General features: G+C 39.8%; 1 protein-coding gene across 6 annotated transcripts in view; it reads right to left on the bottom strand.

Annotated features, from left to right (window-relative positions):
• Window positions 1–4,707: 4,707 nt before the first annotated feature.
• Window positions 4,708–17,380, bottom strand: part of NTNG1 (netrin G1) — a 357,410-nt gene continuing 344,737 nt past the window's right edge. For 5 of the 6 annotated variants that reach the window (XM_021667520.2, XM_064371094.1, XM_021667519.2 and 2 more), the window contains one exon: window positions 4,708–6,488. In XM_021667520.2, the coding sequence (XP_021523195.1) occupies window positions 6,259–6,488 (230 nt within the window). In that variant the 3' untranslated portion in view covers window positions 4,708–6,258. The remainder of the gene's footprint in view (window positions 6,489–17,380) is intronic. The other variant, XM_021667522.2, reaches the window with a different exon arrangement.

The following is a 17,380-nucleotide window of genomic DNA, read 5'->3' as shown; positions in this document are numbered from 1 at the left end:
AGGCTTTTTATAAATTAAAAGATAATTTCTTTATCCAGAAAAAAAGTCACATATCCTGGAAATTTTATATAGAATTTTAAACACTTCACTGATAGACCCCCCACATTGCTCTCCCCTAACCTGGTTTGAATTCTTGGTGTAGAAGTCCTGTTTTTAAGTTAGTTACTATAATGTGTTGTGTGGGGTCTACTTGGCAGCCTGAGAACCATTGATCAGAATGCACTTAGATTTGACTGCTTTCCCAATCATGAATTGTAATTACACAGGATGTAAACACGAGTTTAAGTGGTTGTAAAGCTCTCCAATGCTTGTCAAGCTATTAATTTTGTAAAAGGAATATTTAGCCGGGGTCTTTATAATTAAGCATCTGAAGGATTGTTGAAACAGTGTCATACTATATTTGGACACCCCCTACTATTTTTTTTTCCAACAGAAGAGAAAAAGAGACGGAGAGTAATGACACTAATCTCTTTGCCTTGAGGTGTTTATCACACCATGAAAGCCAAAACAATTACTCAGGGCTTCATGGGGTAGTCGTGACTGGTAAATAGCAAAATACGATTTCCTTGGAGAATGTTTTCCTGCAGTGTTTCACACCGGCAGAGGGAAAACCATTCCCCAACAGGAGCAGCCCTCCTTCAGAGTGCAAATACAGACGAACAAAAAATGACATTATGTTCTTGCCTGCCTGGGGCAAAAAGAATCACCTATTCTTAACAGGACTTCAGGTGTGTGATTTTCTGCCATTTTCTGTCTTTTATTAGATTAGAATGACTGCCCCTTGTAAGAGCAAAGCCGTAATGTGGTACTATCAGGGCGGCTGGAGGATACAGCTGTGGTACATTTTGTCTTCAATGGAACTTGACAGTCTTGTCATGCAGGAATTTCAGAACCTCTTCAGATAGATATAGGAGGGGTAGTAATTATTTTTTCTCTTTTTAGTCATTTTTCCCCATAGAATTCCTAGTTCACTAATTTAATAATAGTTACAAGAAATGCCTGTGAAAAAAGTGGGACTAAGTTAAGAAAATGAGGATTATTTTTACTTCCAATCCTCTGCAGTTTCCTTCAGCCAGGCAAGCTACATCTTTAGTGTTAACATAATTAGATTTTGCAGAATAATGGCCCATTTCACCAGCTATCATTTTAGGTTAATAAAAACATCACGTAATTTTAAATGTTACTACTCCATTTTAATTCCTCCTTCAACGAACAACAGCTTTCGGGTGATGAGAGAAGGCAGAGGGGGATTCCAGCACTTAATAAATGCTCAGTTATGTTACTGTAAACAACAGCCCTTAACATCATTCAGCCCTTTTTGCTAGACTTGTTCCAGGACCTACTCTAAAAATGGATTGGGGACAGAACTTTTCTGTCATAGCAGATCTCAAGTAACTACACTTTGTTCAATATAATTACGAGTTTTTCACAGATGTTATTTTCTCATTTCTAGTTCAATGCCATAATATGATTTCTACAAGCGATATGTCTGTTTCTTAGTTATCTGATTTTTCAGATGCAAAATGAAGATGGAAATATGTGAGTCACACCTCACCAGGTGTTGAGAAGAGTAAAAGTTCACTGTGTTCCCAAGATTACTGGTGAAAATTCAAAACATGATAGTTGGCATTCTTAATTCTTTCTGACATCATATTATGTTTATGTGCCGTTTATTCTGGGAATTTGTTGGCATCTGTTTTAGGTAACTAGAGGAGAAGACTACTTTTAGTGTAAGAAAGTTAAAACAAAAAGTATAAAATCGTTCCATATGGAAATGGTCAGAACTGACAGAATATTTATGACAGATGAACATTCGATGTTTCTTAGAAATAAAATTAATTAGAATCTAATCCTTAGTTCATGAGGCAGATAAAGAATTGTGCATGGCCAGATACTTAAATCAAAACCCTGAGAGTATCCCTTATCTGTATTTTCATTCCTCTATTATTAAAATTTTCGAATTGGATTTTCTTTAAAAAAACAAAACACAAAAACCTGGAGCTTTACCTGGTGGCTCATATTGTTCTCCAGTGCAGCTTAGCCACCGCCACCTTGCCACCCTTCTCATTGAAGGCCGGGTGTAGGAAAGGTAGGTAAGGAATTCTAGTGCAGATTTGGGAAGCTGAGCTTCGAGTTGCACCAGATCAAAAATACCTACAGAGTTTTGCACAGAACAAATACATAGCAAATGTAGTTCCCACATATCCTGGTCAATCCTGTGAGCAGAGAAGCTGTTAAATAGGTATTTTATTTCATGTTTAACAACCAGTAAAGTACAACAACCCATTTGCCATATAGTACAGAGCATCCCATTTCAGAATGCTGGGTCTTTACATCCTAATCATACTGGATTTTTGATGGTAGAGGGTGAAGGAGATGGAACAAAAGATTCAATGTCAAGATTTCCTCACAGTCGCCCCCCGATGGATCCAAAATTTCTTGTACTCCAGTCAGGCCACAGGTCCAAGAGAAAGTGAGGGGAGCATTAACTACAGGGTCAGTTGAACCGTGGAGCAGATGCCTTCTTCCAACCTGGACCTTCCTTTGTGTTACCTGGTGAGCAGCTTGTGCCAACTTAGGGATCTGACTCAAGGGCACCCCAGGCAGATCAACCCCAAATGTTTGCAGGGCCCTGTGCAAAAGTACCGATGGAGGATCCCGTGCCACATGTCTAAGTATTTAAAAGTCATACATAAAGCTAATAAACTGTTAAATTATCTTCCACCCTGCTGCTTTGACACATGATGCTTTCACAACCCTTGGAAGCTCAGGTAGAGATTTAGAATTCGTAGACTGTTCAGTGTTCTGTACCGGCCCCCAGCCTCGTGGTAGCCCTTGCCGATCTCATTCCCACCCCTCGTCCCCTTATTTTCCAGCCCTGAGCTCTTGTTTTCACTGCAAGGGGCTTCTCCTTGCTTGTGTATAAATTCCACAGTGAACACTCCAAGCCCCAGGCCCCAATCTACCCACACAGATGCACCCTATGCCACTCCTAGTGGCCAGGTATATGCACTCAGGATGCTGCCTGCCTTCAGGATTTTAAGCCCCCAGAGGAGGCCCACATTTGGCCTAAAAGTGTGGGGGGGATATCTGAGTAGGAAACTCTTAAGTTCCTGGTATTGGGGAGAAAGCTGGAGGAGAGTCAGAATGGGTCTCTCTAAGCAAGGGCCCCTCTTTGCTGGACTAAATTCTTCCTCTAGGCTGTGTACAGGATCAGAAATAAATAACTCTTGCATCACAACAGGGCACATCCATTATCTTCCTATGAATAGCAATTCTTTCTAGATAGCTGAATCTTTGTTCCATGTTTTGAAATGTTATGCTCATTAATAGTATTGATGGAAGGAATTATTTCGTTTCTATGTGGGAAAGCTGACAGATTAACTCATATGCAAGACTATATTAGCGCACTTTAAGGGACCTATCAAAGGGAAAATAAGAACAAGATTTAGGACCTTAAATGTACGAACAACCGAGTACTCGCTTTTCACCCCGATCCTGTTCTTAGGGCATAACATTGTAGATGAATCCAGCTTTGTAAGAATGCCGAAAAACAACAGATGAATCAAGTCCACTGAGCTGAGGTTTCTTCAAAGGAGTAGCTCCTTTAGGAGAACTTGAGATTCCAGATTTAAAAAGAACATGTCATTTCCATTTGTTGTATACCTAAAAGTGAACTTTTATTAAAAGCAGGTCACATCGCTTCAGGAAATTCAGAAAACTATATCTAAATACACTGAATGAAAGATATTCCTCATCAATTTAGATTCTTATAGCCTCATAAAGATAAAATGCAGATGAATTGGTTTAAATCAGGCCTTCATTAAATTTTAGAATTAGCTTCTGGAATCCCAACTATTGAAGTGGGCAGTGTCTGATTCCTGAGCATTGCGACAAAGCCATGAGCAGATAACGATAAAGTGCATCGTTGCCAGAAATAACACGGGCTGCCTTTGGTTTGTGCTAATAAACTATAAGACAACTTAAACTCCAATTTTAATATTAGAAATCCACCTCATTATAAATAATCTCAAACTCCCTATGTTATCAGCATTTTCATGTGTTTCTTTGGTGAGCTCGAAATGTAATTTTCTATTTATGCTTCCAATGTAAATCTCCAATTTCTGGTTGGCCACTCTGGCACTAAGCCTAAGCTCTAATTTATTTCCATCTTTTCTTATTTCTTACATCAAAAGAGACTGTTGGTTTGAATAACAAATATTCAATAGACTTGGACGTGGGGTGGCAGGCAGCACAGGCATTACCTGTTTACCTTTTATTGCCTTCTTCGAATTGGCTTTTCTGGGAACAAAACTAATAAGACATGCTGTTCCTTCATCTAGTTTTTACCCAGGTTATTTATCAGGAGACAATCCTCCCCACTTCCCTGTTTCAGCAAGGAGTGGCAGCAGGGTGAAGAATTCAGACTGGGACTAGGCTATCATAGGTTATTGTTCTAGCAAGTCATGTAGAATTTCATTGTCCTTAAGACTCTGGTTTGGGCTGATAATTGTTTTTGATTCCAGGAGATGCTGCTGCTAACACATTTGTAATCTGTAGGACAACAATGTGCTGGGAATGACATGCACACTGTTTTAGCCTCTTTGAAACTTTTCGAAGGTTCTTCCCCATCTGCCTCCCCTTGCTGTCTTGCACAGTAATTGGCCTAATAAAAGGCAGAAACAAGAATTTATTACACCTTGGGCAGTACTTAAAACAAACTTTATTCTCAGGAACAGCAGTTATGTCTACTTGCTGCTTTATATTTTGATATTTCCTCTAAATACTTAACTCTAAATATATTCAAATCCAAATTGCAAAATCACTCAATTTCCCTGCTCCTTTCCTGGTTCCCCAGGTTGCCTCTTATGATACTCCATGTAAACACTGTATTTGGAAAGATACATAGATCAGCATCCCTAGAGTTACATGATCACCATCAATCTGTGAAAATAGCATGACTTAAAAATAAAAGTCTCTTAGTACTCTGCCAACAGGCTTTGGCATAATCTTGGCAATCATTTAGATTTTTTTTTTTTTTTCTGTTGTAATTTTTCCCAAGTGGAAACAGTCTCATATTTTGCAGAAGTCGTCCAAGCTAGTGAACATCAATCCATCTTCCTGGATACTAAATTCGTCAGCTGAATGTATTCAGTCCACACAGAAATCAGTAAAGTGAGTGTGAAACTGCTTGGTGGCTGCTCCTTTCATCTTAAGAAATTGCAATACAAATTCCTGAAATCGTTTATGCAGGAATTTTTATTCTTTAAATCTTCCAGTGTTAAAGCAACAAGAAAACATTTAGAATGTCCTTTGGTGGAATCTTATTACACTTGTTATATATGTAAACTGATATTCTTTGATGCCAGCACGTTCGTTGCCCTTACAGAGAAATCTCTGCACAATGAAACAAAACAAGAACGAAAGAGGACAAAATAAAATGTCAGTCTTTGCTGATTCGAATTAGATACATTAACAGATTGTCTGGTAACACAAATTGGCAATAATACAAAAAATCTACATATTACAGTATTTCAAGAAAAATAACTTCATTTCAATACAAAAGGATAGATACACTTTCTTTTTTCCTATAGCCACTCTTGTATAGTGGGTGTGTGCTCGCACTGGACTCAGTGCTGCTAAGATATACAGGGGGTGACTGACTTGCGCTTTTGGAGGGGGCTGTTACACATGTGCATCACTAACATCGGACAAAGAAATCTTTCAACCAACAAGGGTTACAGAGCAACGTTCACTAAAGCACAGGTTGGAAGGGATTCAGGGACGGAAGCAGGCCAATATGGCAGCTTGTAACTGATTTCCTTATGCCCGCGATGCACCTGACAGCAAAGAATGCTATTTGGTTGGTCCACACACTGGGCGGAGTTGTACTAGGGCGCACCACGCTAGAGTAGCCAATGTTTTTAGGTCGTTTGATTTGTTTTTTGTTTTTGTCTTTCCAGTTTGTGGGGCTGTCGCAGCCTTTCCAATCCACAATATGCTCTGCAGCTGGCAATGTGATTTGCAGGGATAATATCAACAGCTGCCAACTCCTCTGGAGTCAGAAATTAACAGTCTTGACTCGGATGTGCTGTCCACGGGTGATAGATATGGCTTAGTTCAGTTAGGCCTTCTTAGTTTGTACACTGTCTGAGTGGGGGTGTCTGTATGTGTGTGTTTCCTATGTTAGTAGCAAATGTTTGGGTTGTGTCTGCTTCCCCACAGCACAGGCCCGTCCGGTGTGGCCGGTGGCGCCACCTAGAACACCAGGGGGCTGGCCGTCCCCAGCAGCGTGGTCAGCAGCAGCAGCGCGCGGGAGCCGTGCGGGGGTGCGCCCTGGCCAGAGCCGGAGCCGCAACTGCCAGCCTCCTCGCACCGCAGCTTCTCGCAGAGGATGCCCGTGTATGCGGCCGGGCACAGGCAGCGCACGTTGTTGTGGCACGTCCCTCCGTTCTGGCAGTGCAGGAGCTCGTTGTCGCAGACATTCGCTGCAGAATGAGGGGGAGGGTAGGGGTGGGTGGGCGCGGGGAGGAGAAGCAGAATCAATTTAAGTTCATCTGGTACATCATGTTTTCAGCCTAAAAAAAAAAAATTCTCTATCGATCTCGTGCTCCCCCACCTCCCCTCTACAAACGAAGCCTGTGACTCCAATTTCCAAACAAATGTAGTTTTCTGCCTTTGTTTTTATCATATTAGTCCTTTTCATATAGATTTTTGCTGCAATCTTGGATGTTATCTCATTGTCCATTTCAGGCTATCGAATACAAAGTAATGCAATAGTTCTGGTTTGGCAGTATCTTTTCTTCATGGAACTGGGACCTGTTGTGACCTCTTGGGTTTTTAAACAAGTGCCCGATGCAAGAGTGCAGATCTTTGAAGCCAGATGAATGGTATTTAAAATGCAAAGCGGTATTGCTAAAATAACCAAAAACCTCTAAGGGGTGGGCCATTCTCTCGGTGAGTGATTCCAGCGCTGCATGCACGAAGACAGAGCCCACTGGGAGGCATGGGGATGGGGGTTAGGGGGTGGGGACACGGGGAAAGTAGCATGCTCCAGGCAGGCGGCAGCCAGATGGGAAGAGAGAAAGCTTGTTTCATGGGAGGAGTGTGAGGAAAAGCAGTCACATTTGTCCCTGACAGCCTATTAAGGATTTTTATCACCTTGTAAATATGGCAAGTGGAGCCCAAGGTTACCATGATTTCGGGAATAGTAATAAATGCAATGGTGAAACCCTGATTACCAAAATTTCATTATGTCCATCAATTAATACAATCAGTTTGAATAAATCAAGACAAGCAATTTCAGAGACTAGAATTCATTCACAGCCCCTGTCATGTAACTTTCACCTCTAATAATTTCTTATTTCTTCAAAATTCTGACTAACCTCATTAATTCCATGTCTCCTATTCATTTAGATAATCACTGTTTCACTGATTTAGCAGAATGTTAAACAGAACCCAGGGAAATTAAAACAACAACAAAGAGCAAAAGAGCCAAGAACACTTCCCGAGAAACATATGCTGCTTAAGCACTTAACATACAGAAACCCTCTGGAATGGGAGTGGGGGGCAGAGCAGAAAAAGTAGCTTTTTATACATTATAACATTTTCCATTTAAAAAAAATGTATGGTGACATTTCCCCGGGGTTGCCACATGAGTTCAACACACTACACGCTCATATAGACATGCCTCATATTACTATTAAGTGCAAAGTATTAAAAGAAAATAACTCTACCCTCAAAGTAGTAACTCAATAGAGAATGTTGCCTTGTCCATTAATTGTGTTCAACAGTCATGTCAGTTTCAAAAGAAGCTTCTTCCACAGAAATATGCCAGTGCTTTGTGTGTGAAAGATGGTGTTGGATACCCACGTGGTTAATAACAGAGTGCCCTAAATAGGGGACTGTTTTACGGCCTTCCTCAACATTTTCTTGCTGACCTCTAACACAGTTGCATAGTGTATTGGCATAATTTTCAAATATATCCACGCTTGCTATCTGTAAATGTCAGAAGTGACTATTAAGGCCTACTAAATCCTTCAGGCTTCAAATATTGACATGCAAGGCAATGTTCCATGGTTTCCAATGATTATATAAGCTACCTCTTATTGAGTGGCTTAGAATTCATAATATTAGAACCAAATTATAGTATTTTATGAGTCATGGTTAAAAATGTCAAGATCTGTAGTTGTGAAGCAAAGTCCACAAGTGTAGAGTGGTTAGCCTCATGGTCAAAACTGACAAAGCTCTTGTTTTCTGGCTTTAAAAGCTTATGTAGGTTTTCAGGATTTTTAATTTTGCTTACACTTGAAGAAGTATGTTTAATTGGGACCACATGGAACAAACAGATCCAAATAACTGTTTTCATCTAAAGTTAAAGATCCTCAGCATTTCTTGTTTCAGGCAGCAGATTGCTGAATGGGATATTTCCTTTCATTTGGGTACTAGAGGTAGGGAAATATCTGTTCCATCAATATCGATAATTGCTTGCCTGAATAATTGAGAAGAAATCAATAGTTAATTACATATCACTCCCCTTTAGAAAAAAAAAAGCTATTTTTCTTCTTCTTGGACATGAATATAAATCAGCTGTTGAGCAGAGATTTCTTTTTTTCAAGAAGCTGGTGATTAAGTTAAAATTCATTATCTTTCCTACATTTAAATAATTACTAGTTGATTTTGATAATTGTGAGAAATGTAATAATTACACTAGGAACAGATATAGCCCAGGATTAGTAATCTCATGGATTGGCAGGATATATTTTCTGTAGGAGATAAATAGAGAAAAATGAAACATACAATATATTTCATTATTTAGGATTCACTATAAAACATATTACATTTGGTCTCTTCATTGTGCTAGTCCTCCAACAAATACAGAACTTTACCATATATCCAGTGCTCTCTAACTGTTACAGTCTTGTGCTAGAAGCACATCTAAACCTAATTATGGATCTTACCTGATATTCATAACTCATGCTCCATCTTCATGCCATTTTGAACCAAAATTGTGGCAGTTAATGAACAAACTAGGGGATTAACAAATATCACTGAACTCTTCTTCAGTGTGCTCAACCTTGTACTAAACCCCACAAAGAAAATAAAAGAAATACAAAACATGATTTCTGCTCTTATGGAGTTCAAATCTGGCCGGGATGATAAAATATCTAAAAGAAATGATCTAATATTAATTTCATTAAAATGACCTTATCAATTTCATCCAGCTTATCCAATATCTGTTTCATGCCAGGCACCCAACTAGATGTCATGGTTGTAACTAACTGCCCTAAAGGAGTACACGGTTTGGTGGAAAATAAATGGAAAATAAACAAACACACATTCTGAGACAATATAAAAAAAACTACAAAAAAAGTATTTACAAATTACTAGGGAAACTCAAATGATGGTGTAAATAATTACTTTTGGGAAGATTAGGGGAGATTATAAAAAAGAGATTGTATTTGAACAAAGGCATTTATCAGACAGATACAGGTAGAAAGACCATTATAAATAGGGAAACTGCATGAGTAAAGGCAAGGAGATGTGAAAGTGTATTGTATTGGTTATTAAGCAATTGTCTCAACTCTAAATCCACCGTTCTGATGTTGAGGCCAGAACTCTGCAAGTAGTCTGCTGGATCCCACCAACAGGGGGCACTACAGGGAGCAGAGAAGGTAGGAGGCATGGAAACTCTTGTTTCCTTGATCCTGTCTGACGGTACTTCTAACAGTGTTGCCGAGCAATCGCCCTTCACACCAACAGCAACATGTGGTTCCAGCGTTAAGCTTTATTCATAACCAGTTTCATCTCACCCTTAGACATTCCTACACCAGCCTGTCAGCATCCCTTCCCTGGAGGTTTAAGCCTCAGCTCCGAGGAGGCTCTACTCAGCATTTCAGCCAGCCAGCCATTACTGCTCCTTAGAGGTGCAGGTTTCAGGTCTGTGGGGGTCCCTTTTATCCAAACTTTTACTTTCTGATGACTCCCATCCTCTTTCCTGTAATCCCTCAGCCCCAGAATGATAGACGCTTCCTGCTTACTTTTTATAAATTATAACATTTTCCATTAAAAAAAAAATGTATAGTGAAATTTCCCCATGAATTACTGAAGACAGGAATTACTTCAGTATCCTGTTCTCCTTTTAAAATTCCAAATACTTTTAAAGCCATTTGCTTTAATAATTTCTCTCTGTTGAAATACCTAGAAATGGTTTCAGTTTTCTGCCTGAAGCCGGACTGAAGGACACATCAGTGAACGATGCATGGACTGGTATGGCTGGAATGACAGACGTGCAAAGGGGAAGGCAGATGTGGCCCGGTTGTGAAGGTGCCACGGAACACATTGTGGAGTTTAGTGATAAGCAATGGAGAGCTGTCAAAGACTTAGAAGGAGGGTTGTGTTTTAAAGAGAAAAGGAAGATGAATCTAGACCAGACAAAGGGCGGACTGGAGGCAAGGAGTCCATACTTCAACAGAATGGACTTGGGGGAGGTTAGGACAATGGGGAAGGGAAGGAGACAGGTTATGTGAATGGATAAGGGACATTCTATGGTTCCTGTTTGGGGTATTTGGGTGCATAATAAATAAATTTATTAAGAAAAGAAGATAGGAGAAAGAGTTTGGACAGGGGAGAAATAAATGTTTTTTGGACCTATCGACTTTGAGAGCTGTCTAGACTCTTCTGTAGCTGTTTTGTTATTAGTTGGAAAACTATTTAATGGATCAGGAGATAGATCATCCTGGAGATAGACCTTTGGAGCCAGGGTGGTGGTGGTCATTGTTGCAAAAGATGAAGCAAAAGGAGTAAAAGACCTCATCCTAGAGAATATAGACCAAGTAAAAATGAGGACTGCAGAGAGAACACTGAAGAACTTCAGCATTTAGGCCATTGGAAGAGGAAGACCATAAAGAATGCTGAGAAGAAAACGGTGTCAACAAAATGCAGTGATCGTATGAAGGTATGAAATTACCCATAGAAGTCTTGGTGCTGTAAATGACTGTATCTATGAAGAGACAAACTGGAAGAGTATGAGAGGAAAGGCACTTTGAGTTGGGCAAATGAAATAGGCAAAATAAACACTGCACGCTCTTGATTGAATCTCTCATAAGGGGTTCTGGAATAATTGGAAAAAGGATTGAAACATTTTGAAGAATGAACAATTAATGGATTTCTTTGGATGTTAAAGTAGTGGTTCTCAACACTGGATGATTTTGCTCACATGGGATATTTGACAACGTCTGGAGATATCTTTTGGTTGTCACAAGTGGCTGGAGGGGGGCACACTACTGGCCACTGGTGTGTGTAGTGAGGGCAGAAATGTTGCTAACATCCTGCAGTATACGGAACAACCACCCCCCACGACAAAGAATTACTCCTCAATTAATGTTAAAGATAAAATGATACGGCCTGGGTCAGGGCATCAGTCATAGCAATGAAGATGGGCAGTTCTCCCTGATATATTTTGGGAAAAGGAGAATAAACCAACCTTGTCATTTCTAGATCAGGAAGACAGTAAGTTTGCAGGTGCTGAGCTGCGGGAATTAGAGGAGACTCTAAGTACTTGAATGGGAAAAAGAAGAGTGGATTATCTTCTTGAGGGAACAAATACAGGAGATTGCGATCTGAGACAGACCCTTTAGTACTGTTCACAATGAAAGCATGAGAGGAACCAAAAGCACCCCTGTCATGTAACTCGCTTTCATAGAAACAGTAAAAATCAGAGCTTGCAGGAAACTTTAGAAACCATCTAGATAAGCTGTAGATAAGCAATTGAGAGTAGAACTGGAACTAGAATCCAGGTCTTCTGATTTACAGATTACTGCTCTTCACATACGAAAGAACAATGAGATAGTAAATAAGGTTGTACCGTGCCACATTCCATGCTCCTCAAGACACAGCTGACATTCTCACTTACCAGAGAGACATGAAAAAACTGCTATAGATACTCAGTAGACTTTCAGCTGTATTGACTAAGTGCTCTGCTCTCGTATCACGCCGGGGCTAGACAGAGATCTTTGCTGATAGCATCAAATGTTACTCATTCTAGGGCTTTACCACATTTTGGTGGAGCTCCAAGTACAAATCAGCTCATACAGAATATATACCAGAAATCCCAATGTCTAGGCTAAAAATGGCAAATATGTCTGCATTTACACTGTCATTTCCTCTTCCCCTGTACATAGGAGGCTGCTATGGTTTGAATGTGTGTAGTCTAAAACTCATGTTGCAATTTAGTTGCCACTGTAACAGTATTAAGAAGTGGGACCTTTAAGAAGTGTTTAGATCATAAGGGCTCCACCCTGATGAATGGACTAATGCTGTTATTTTGGGAGAGGGTTTGTTATCATGGGGTGGGCTGACCGCTTCTCCCCTTCTTCCTCTCTTTCTCTCTCTGCCCTTCCATCACGTTTTGCCTTCTGTCATGGTACGATGCAACAAGAAGGCCCCCACAAGATGTGAGCCCCTTGATCTTGGACTTGTCTGCCTCCAGCATTGTGACTCAGTACATTTCTATTCATTATAAATTATCCAGTCTGTGGATAGTGCATAAAATGGAGTAAGTCAGAAATCTAGCTAATCATGGTACTCTCTTCCACTGAAATTCGAGTGCTTCTCAACACAAGGTTCCAGGCATCCACCACCAGTTGATAGGACTGGCATGAGGATAAACACTCACTTACGATCCCGGTATTATCAAATACAATCCTGCTCATAGTTGCAAATTAAAGATCCAAGAGAGGATTTCTATCTGACAGGCATCTTTCAGTGATCATTCTCTTTATTTGGTGCTCTGCTCTGTGGGTTTGCCTCAGACTGAACACTCTAAACTTACTCTGTGGATGTATTCATTTTAAGCATGTAAGCATGTCCCAACTCTCTCTTTCTTGTTATTGACAGTCTGAGAGTGTCCTATTTTAGTAAACAGAAAATTTCATTTTAAAATCTCTTATACAACACTTGATCCAGTACTGGATGCAAATAGTTATTTGCTAGATGCAATTCTTTTTGTTATGGTAAAGCGTGATCCTTAGATACCGGAAAAACTAATACTGCTTTGGTAATAGCTTGACTGTACTCTAAAGGATTCCTGTTCCTATTGATAAATATAATTCATTTATGGAGCATCCGATATCACATAATATAATCCCTTGATGTTTTGATATTAGGAATGATTTCAAATGGAGTGACCAAGATAATCTGTGGAATATGACAGACGAGGTTAGAGTATGAATGTTAGATTCAAACAGAGTTATGTGGCCAAAAGATGAAGTGTGGAATCCTGGTGGAAAAGCTGAAGTCAGCAAGGTGTTGTAATAGCTCTGATCATAGCTTTAGTAAGCAAGCCACAAGGTAGATAAATAAGCTCTCACAATTGCCATGAGTTTATAAAAACATTTAGAATTTCCACAGTGAAAGAATAGATCAAGCAGCATTTCTTCCTCTCTTGCTTCTGTTTACTTTTCTTGCACCATCTTGGATGAGAAGTATCACAGGGATATAGCTAAATTATTTAATTCTTTAATGTTTTTGGTGGGTTTCTTGATTGTCACACTCATTTCCTCTTCTTAAACTGCAATCTACTGTCAAATGTGAATTACGAGACCTTCATTCCTTTCCTCTGTATTAGTTCTTTCTGGAGGATATGGAAAAACTGACCACAGATGGACTCCTTATGTTCAAAGCGGGGAGTAGCCAAGACTCATTCATTGTTGCCACTTGTTCTATTCTTTTGTCTTTTATGAGCTGAGGGGTCACTGATTCCCATAAGGTCATGATGATCCATTACACTACCAAAGGGAAGTTTTCTTTTCTCTGTTTGGGTTTTGTTCAACTTTATACATTTAGGTTCATGCTGTCAGTGAGCTGCTATGCTTGAGCAATGCTGGGTCTGTATTTATAGACTTGAAAGTTTCTCTTTTTGGCTTTGTCTCTTGCACTTCAAGGAATCGATGTAATGCGTTACCATGACAGCTTTCCTTGATGGTTGTATTAATAAAGTGACCTCTGCCTTTACCACCTGAAACAAGCCCAGGATTGCTGAGAGAAAGATGTTCCAAATTGTTCCCATCCTTTTCAAAGAAACGTCAAAGAGTGAATAACCTCCACCAAACAGGCTAATAACAAAGGTATGTGTGCTACATTCAGGTCTGATTTAGGCATTTGAGATTGTGTGGCTGGGAGCTAAAGAGCTGTGATTATGACCCATTTATACAGCTTTTGCAGCGGTTTTGCTAAGTTGTGATATGCGACATGGAAAACTGAACCTACAGGTTACCTTCTGGGGAATGGAAGAAACTTTATAGACTGGTATCTAATCACTTTTTGTTATGGTGGTTGGAATTCTAGGTACACTAACTGCATTCCCCACCCTCCTCCCCTGCCTTTTTTCCCCCTCACTTATCGTCTGGTCTGGCCATGAGGGTTAGTATGGTGCAAAGGGAAAACGCCTTGGCTAAGAGTCATAAAACTGGAAAACCTGAGATCTAAGTCTGGCTAGTCATTCATTTGCTAAAGGCCTTGGATGTATTATGCAACCATTTAGTGACATTCATCCATGCATTTGTCCAACATCCAGCCAGACACTGCTCTAGATGGTGGGCATATCACGATAAGCCAGACCCACAGTGTAGCTGCACTTGAGGGGCTTATATTCTAGTTGCAGCTATAGTTAGCCTACAGGCTACAGATGTGAAGTTGGTATTTCTAAAGCTTTCTCAAGTTTTATGATTTGCATGAATATTTTGTAATGGAAAGCCTATCATTTTGAAGGCAAAGTGTTAGGAAACCTTCCTCTTCTTGACCAATTATATGAGATAGTTGAGTTTGTGTAATAGAGTCCTTGACGATGACTTAGGTGACTGTTTCTGCTGGATCTGTTTTGGTTCAGTCTTATCTGCTGCCCCATGGAACAGGGATAGTTTGTTCCCTCATATGCACTAAAAGCATGAGGTGGTATAAAGAGAATTAGGCTCAGATCCTATGATTCAAGTCCCATCTCTGTAGTTAATGGGCTGAGTGAACTTGGGGAAATCACTTAACCTCTTTGTTTCTCTCTTCACTTCAAAAGCAGGATAATAACACTTGTCCCGTTTACCCACTAATAGTTGTTGGTAGCCTCAAGATGAATTATGTGGAGGTGCTCTAAGAAGCATAAAACCCAACCTAAGTATACTTTGTTAAAGTTCAATTTCTTCCTCAATCCAGTCAGTGCTAGAAGCTCAGGATGGAAGAATGCGGTGCTAATTCCTATCACTGCCAGAATAATGAATTAAACACGACCTATCCAAGATACCTGAAGTATAAAAGGAAGCAAATCTCCTTCCTCAAAGCCAGCATCTGTGCGTATCTTCTGCTGGTATGACTCTTGAACAAGCATAGGGTCAAAACATGAATTTTCAAATATTTGTATGCAACTACTGTGTATTCTACAAAGTCTTGCAAGGTCACCTAAGAGTGGCAGTGCCCATTTTCACAAAGATGACTTTTCTATTTTCATTCAATGTGCATTCTCCTTTATCAGAGCACATAAATAAGATGTGTTTCCAGAGTAGTAAGGAGGGGCTGAACTGGAGACCATCACCCTGCATCCACTGCTCCATAGCCCACCTTTTATCTGTTGCAATGTTGATGGTGTAGGGGCCACGGGAGGTCCAGATGCAAACAATAGATTGAAACCTGGTAGCCGTCATGTGAAAACACCTTTGCTTTCCTGCTTTTAATTTACACTCAAGTTTGCCTGTATCCATCTGAAGACAGTGGTACTTTGGTGGCATGACCCCGTGTGATAGCATCCAATCTACTTGGTTTCAGCATAATGAAGACAAGGAGCAGAGCCAAAGTGGCTGAAGGGAACAGTATGGAAGCTGTTGGCTGGGTGGTTGGACACATCTAGGTCATCAAGTACAGCAAACGCTGACCTTAGGGAGCAGCCACTCTATTCTTACTCATCTAATATTAAAGCACCTATTATGAGAGTGACACTTTCTCTTGCCCAACCATAGAAAAAACTGCTTAAGACGTCATTAAAAAGTCTCACTCATTTAGAAGGAGACCATTTTGCAGTCCACAGTATCCTGGCTAGCACGAAAGAGGTGACAGATGACTCTAATGCAGGAGGATGAGGCCCTACCCAAATATCCTCCAAATTTTTGGCCTTTGCAGCCAAAAGCCTTTGCTGACATTGAGAAAGAATTAATTCACTGAGAATCCTACAAGCTGAAGGCTGGGCACCTCTCCCAAAGTGATCATTAATAGTGTATTGAAATCCTATTTAGGTCAACACCTTCAGACACAGACACAGGCAAGGTTCTCATAAAAATGGTGCTGAGAAGTCACAGACTGTCTCATCAGGTATCAGAAAATGCACTTGTCTAGTTTAATAAAAGGTGCAACCTCTACTCTTAGCTCAAGGTGAAAGATGGACTTCATAGTGAGGCATATTCACACACAATGGCAACACATATCAGGGTAAAAATCATCATTTCAAGTACATGACATTGTGTTAGGATGAAAAGCAGATTCAAAATGTTTATTCAGTATAATCTTCGTAAGTACAGACGTGTACCTTTACAACTACCTACCTATATAATATAAACCTCAGCAAAAATACTAGAATCAATTGTACAGAAATGTGAACAGTGTTTCTTTTTGGCTGGCAGGAGTGTAATAAATGTTAGTGATTTTAATTTTCATCTGTATACTTTTTACTTTTTCCAGATTGCCTAGAATATAGCCCTTTGGTGATATTAAAAATATTAATAAAATAAATTGCTGGTTTTTGAGAAATATGTGTCTTTTACTTAGATAATAAAGGTAATTCATTTCAGGAATGAATCATGTAATCACATTTTATCAAATTTTACTATTTGTGTTATTAATATATATTTCTACTAGAACTACCAATTATCTCAGAAAAGGCATGAGTTTCTACACAATCCCAAAATCAAAAAGGGGTCTTAGACCTGATTCCTTGCCTTGCCAATGACTCCACAGCCCCAGGTGTGAATGGAACCATCAGAGCTGCCTGAGCTAAAGGGATCTGCAGCCCAACGGATGTCCATCTTGTTGGTAACTAGTAGAGACTGATGCGAAATAAGTGGACATTTTTACATCTGTAGATTGAGCCACAGTGACAATTGGCTGAATATCTCACCACCTTTCTAGTAGAAGGGATCAAAGCTAAATTTAAACTAATTAAAAAAAAAGTGATTTCATGCAACTTGAGTTTGTGACGGATTCTAACCTGCTGCCCTTGTACATATCTGCACTACGTCTTTTACCTGTTTATTGTGGTTATGTCATTAGTATTCAGCACAGTTCCTGACATGGATTATATGCTAAATAAATAATAAACAAATAGGCCTGGCACAGTGGCTCATGC

The sequence above is a fragment of the Aotus nancymaae genome, unplaced genomic scaffold, assembly GCF_030222135.1.
Source record: "Aotus nancymaae isolate 86718 unplaced genomic scaffold, 86718_ANA_hifiasm-v0.15.2.pri h1tg000117l, whole genome shotgun sequence".
In the NCBI taxonomy this organism is placed as follows: domain Eukaryota; kingdom Metazoa; phylum Chordata; class Mammalia; order Primates; family Aotidae; genus Aotus; species Aotus nancymaae.
Note: the sequence above shows the minus strand (reverse complement) of the source record. Positions and strands in the feature narration are given on the sequence as shown.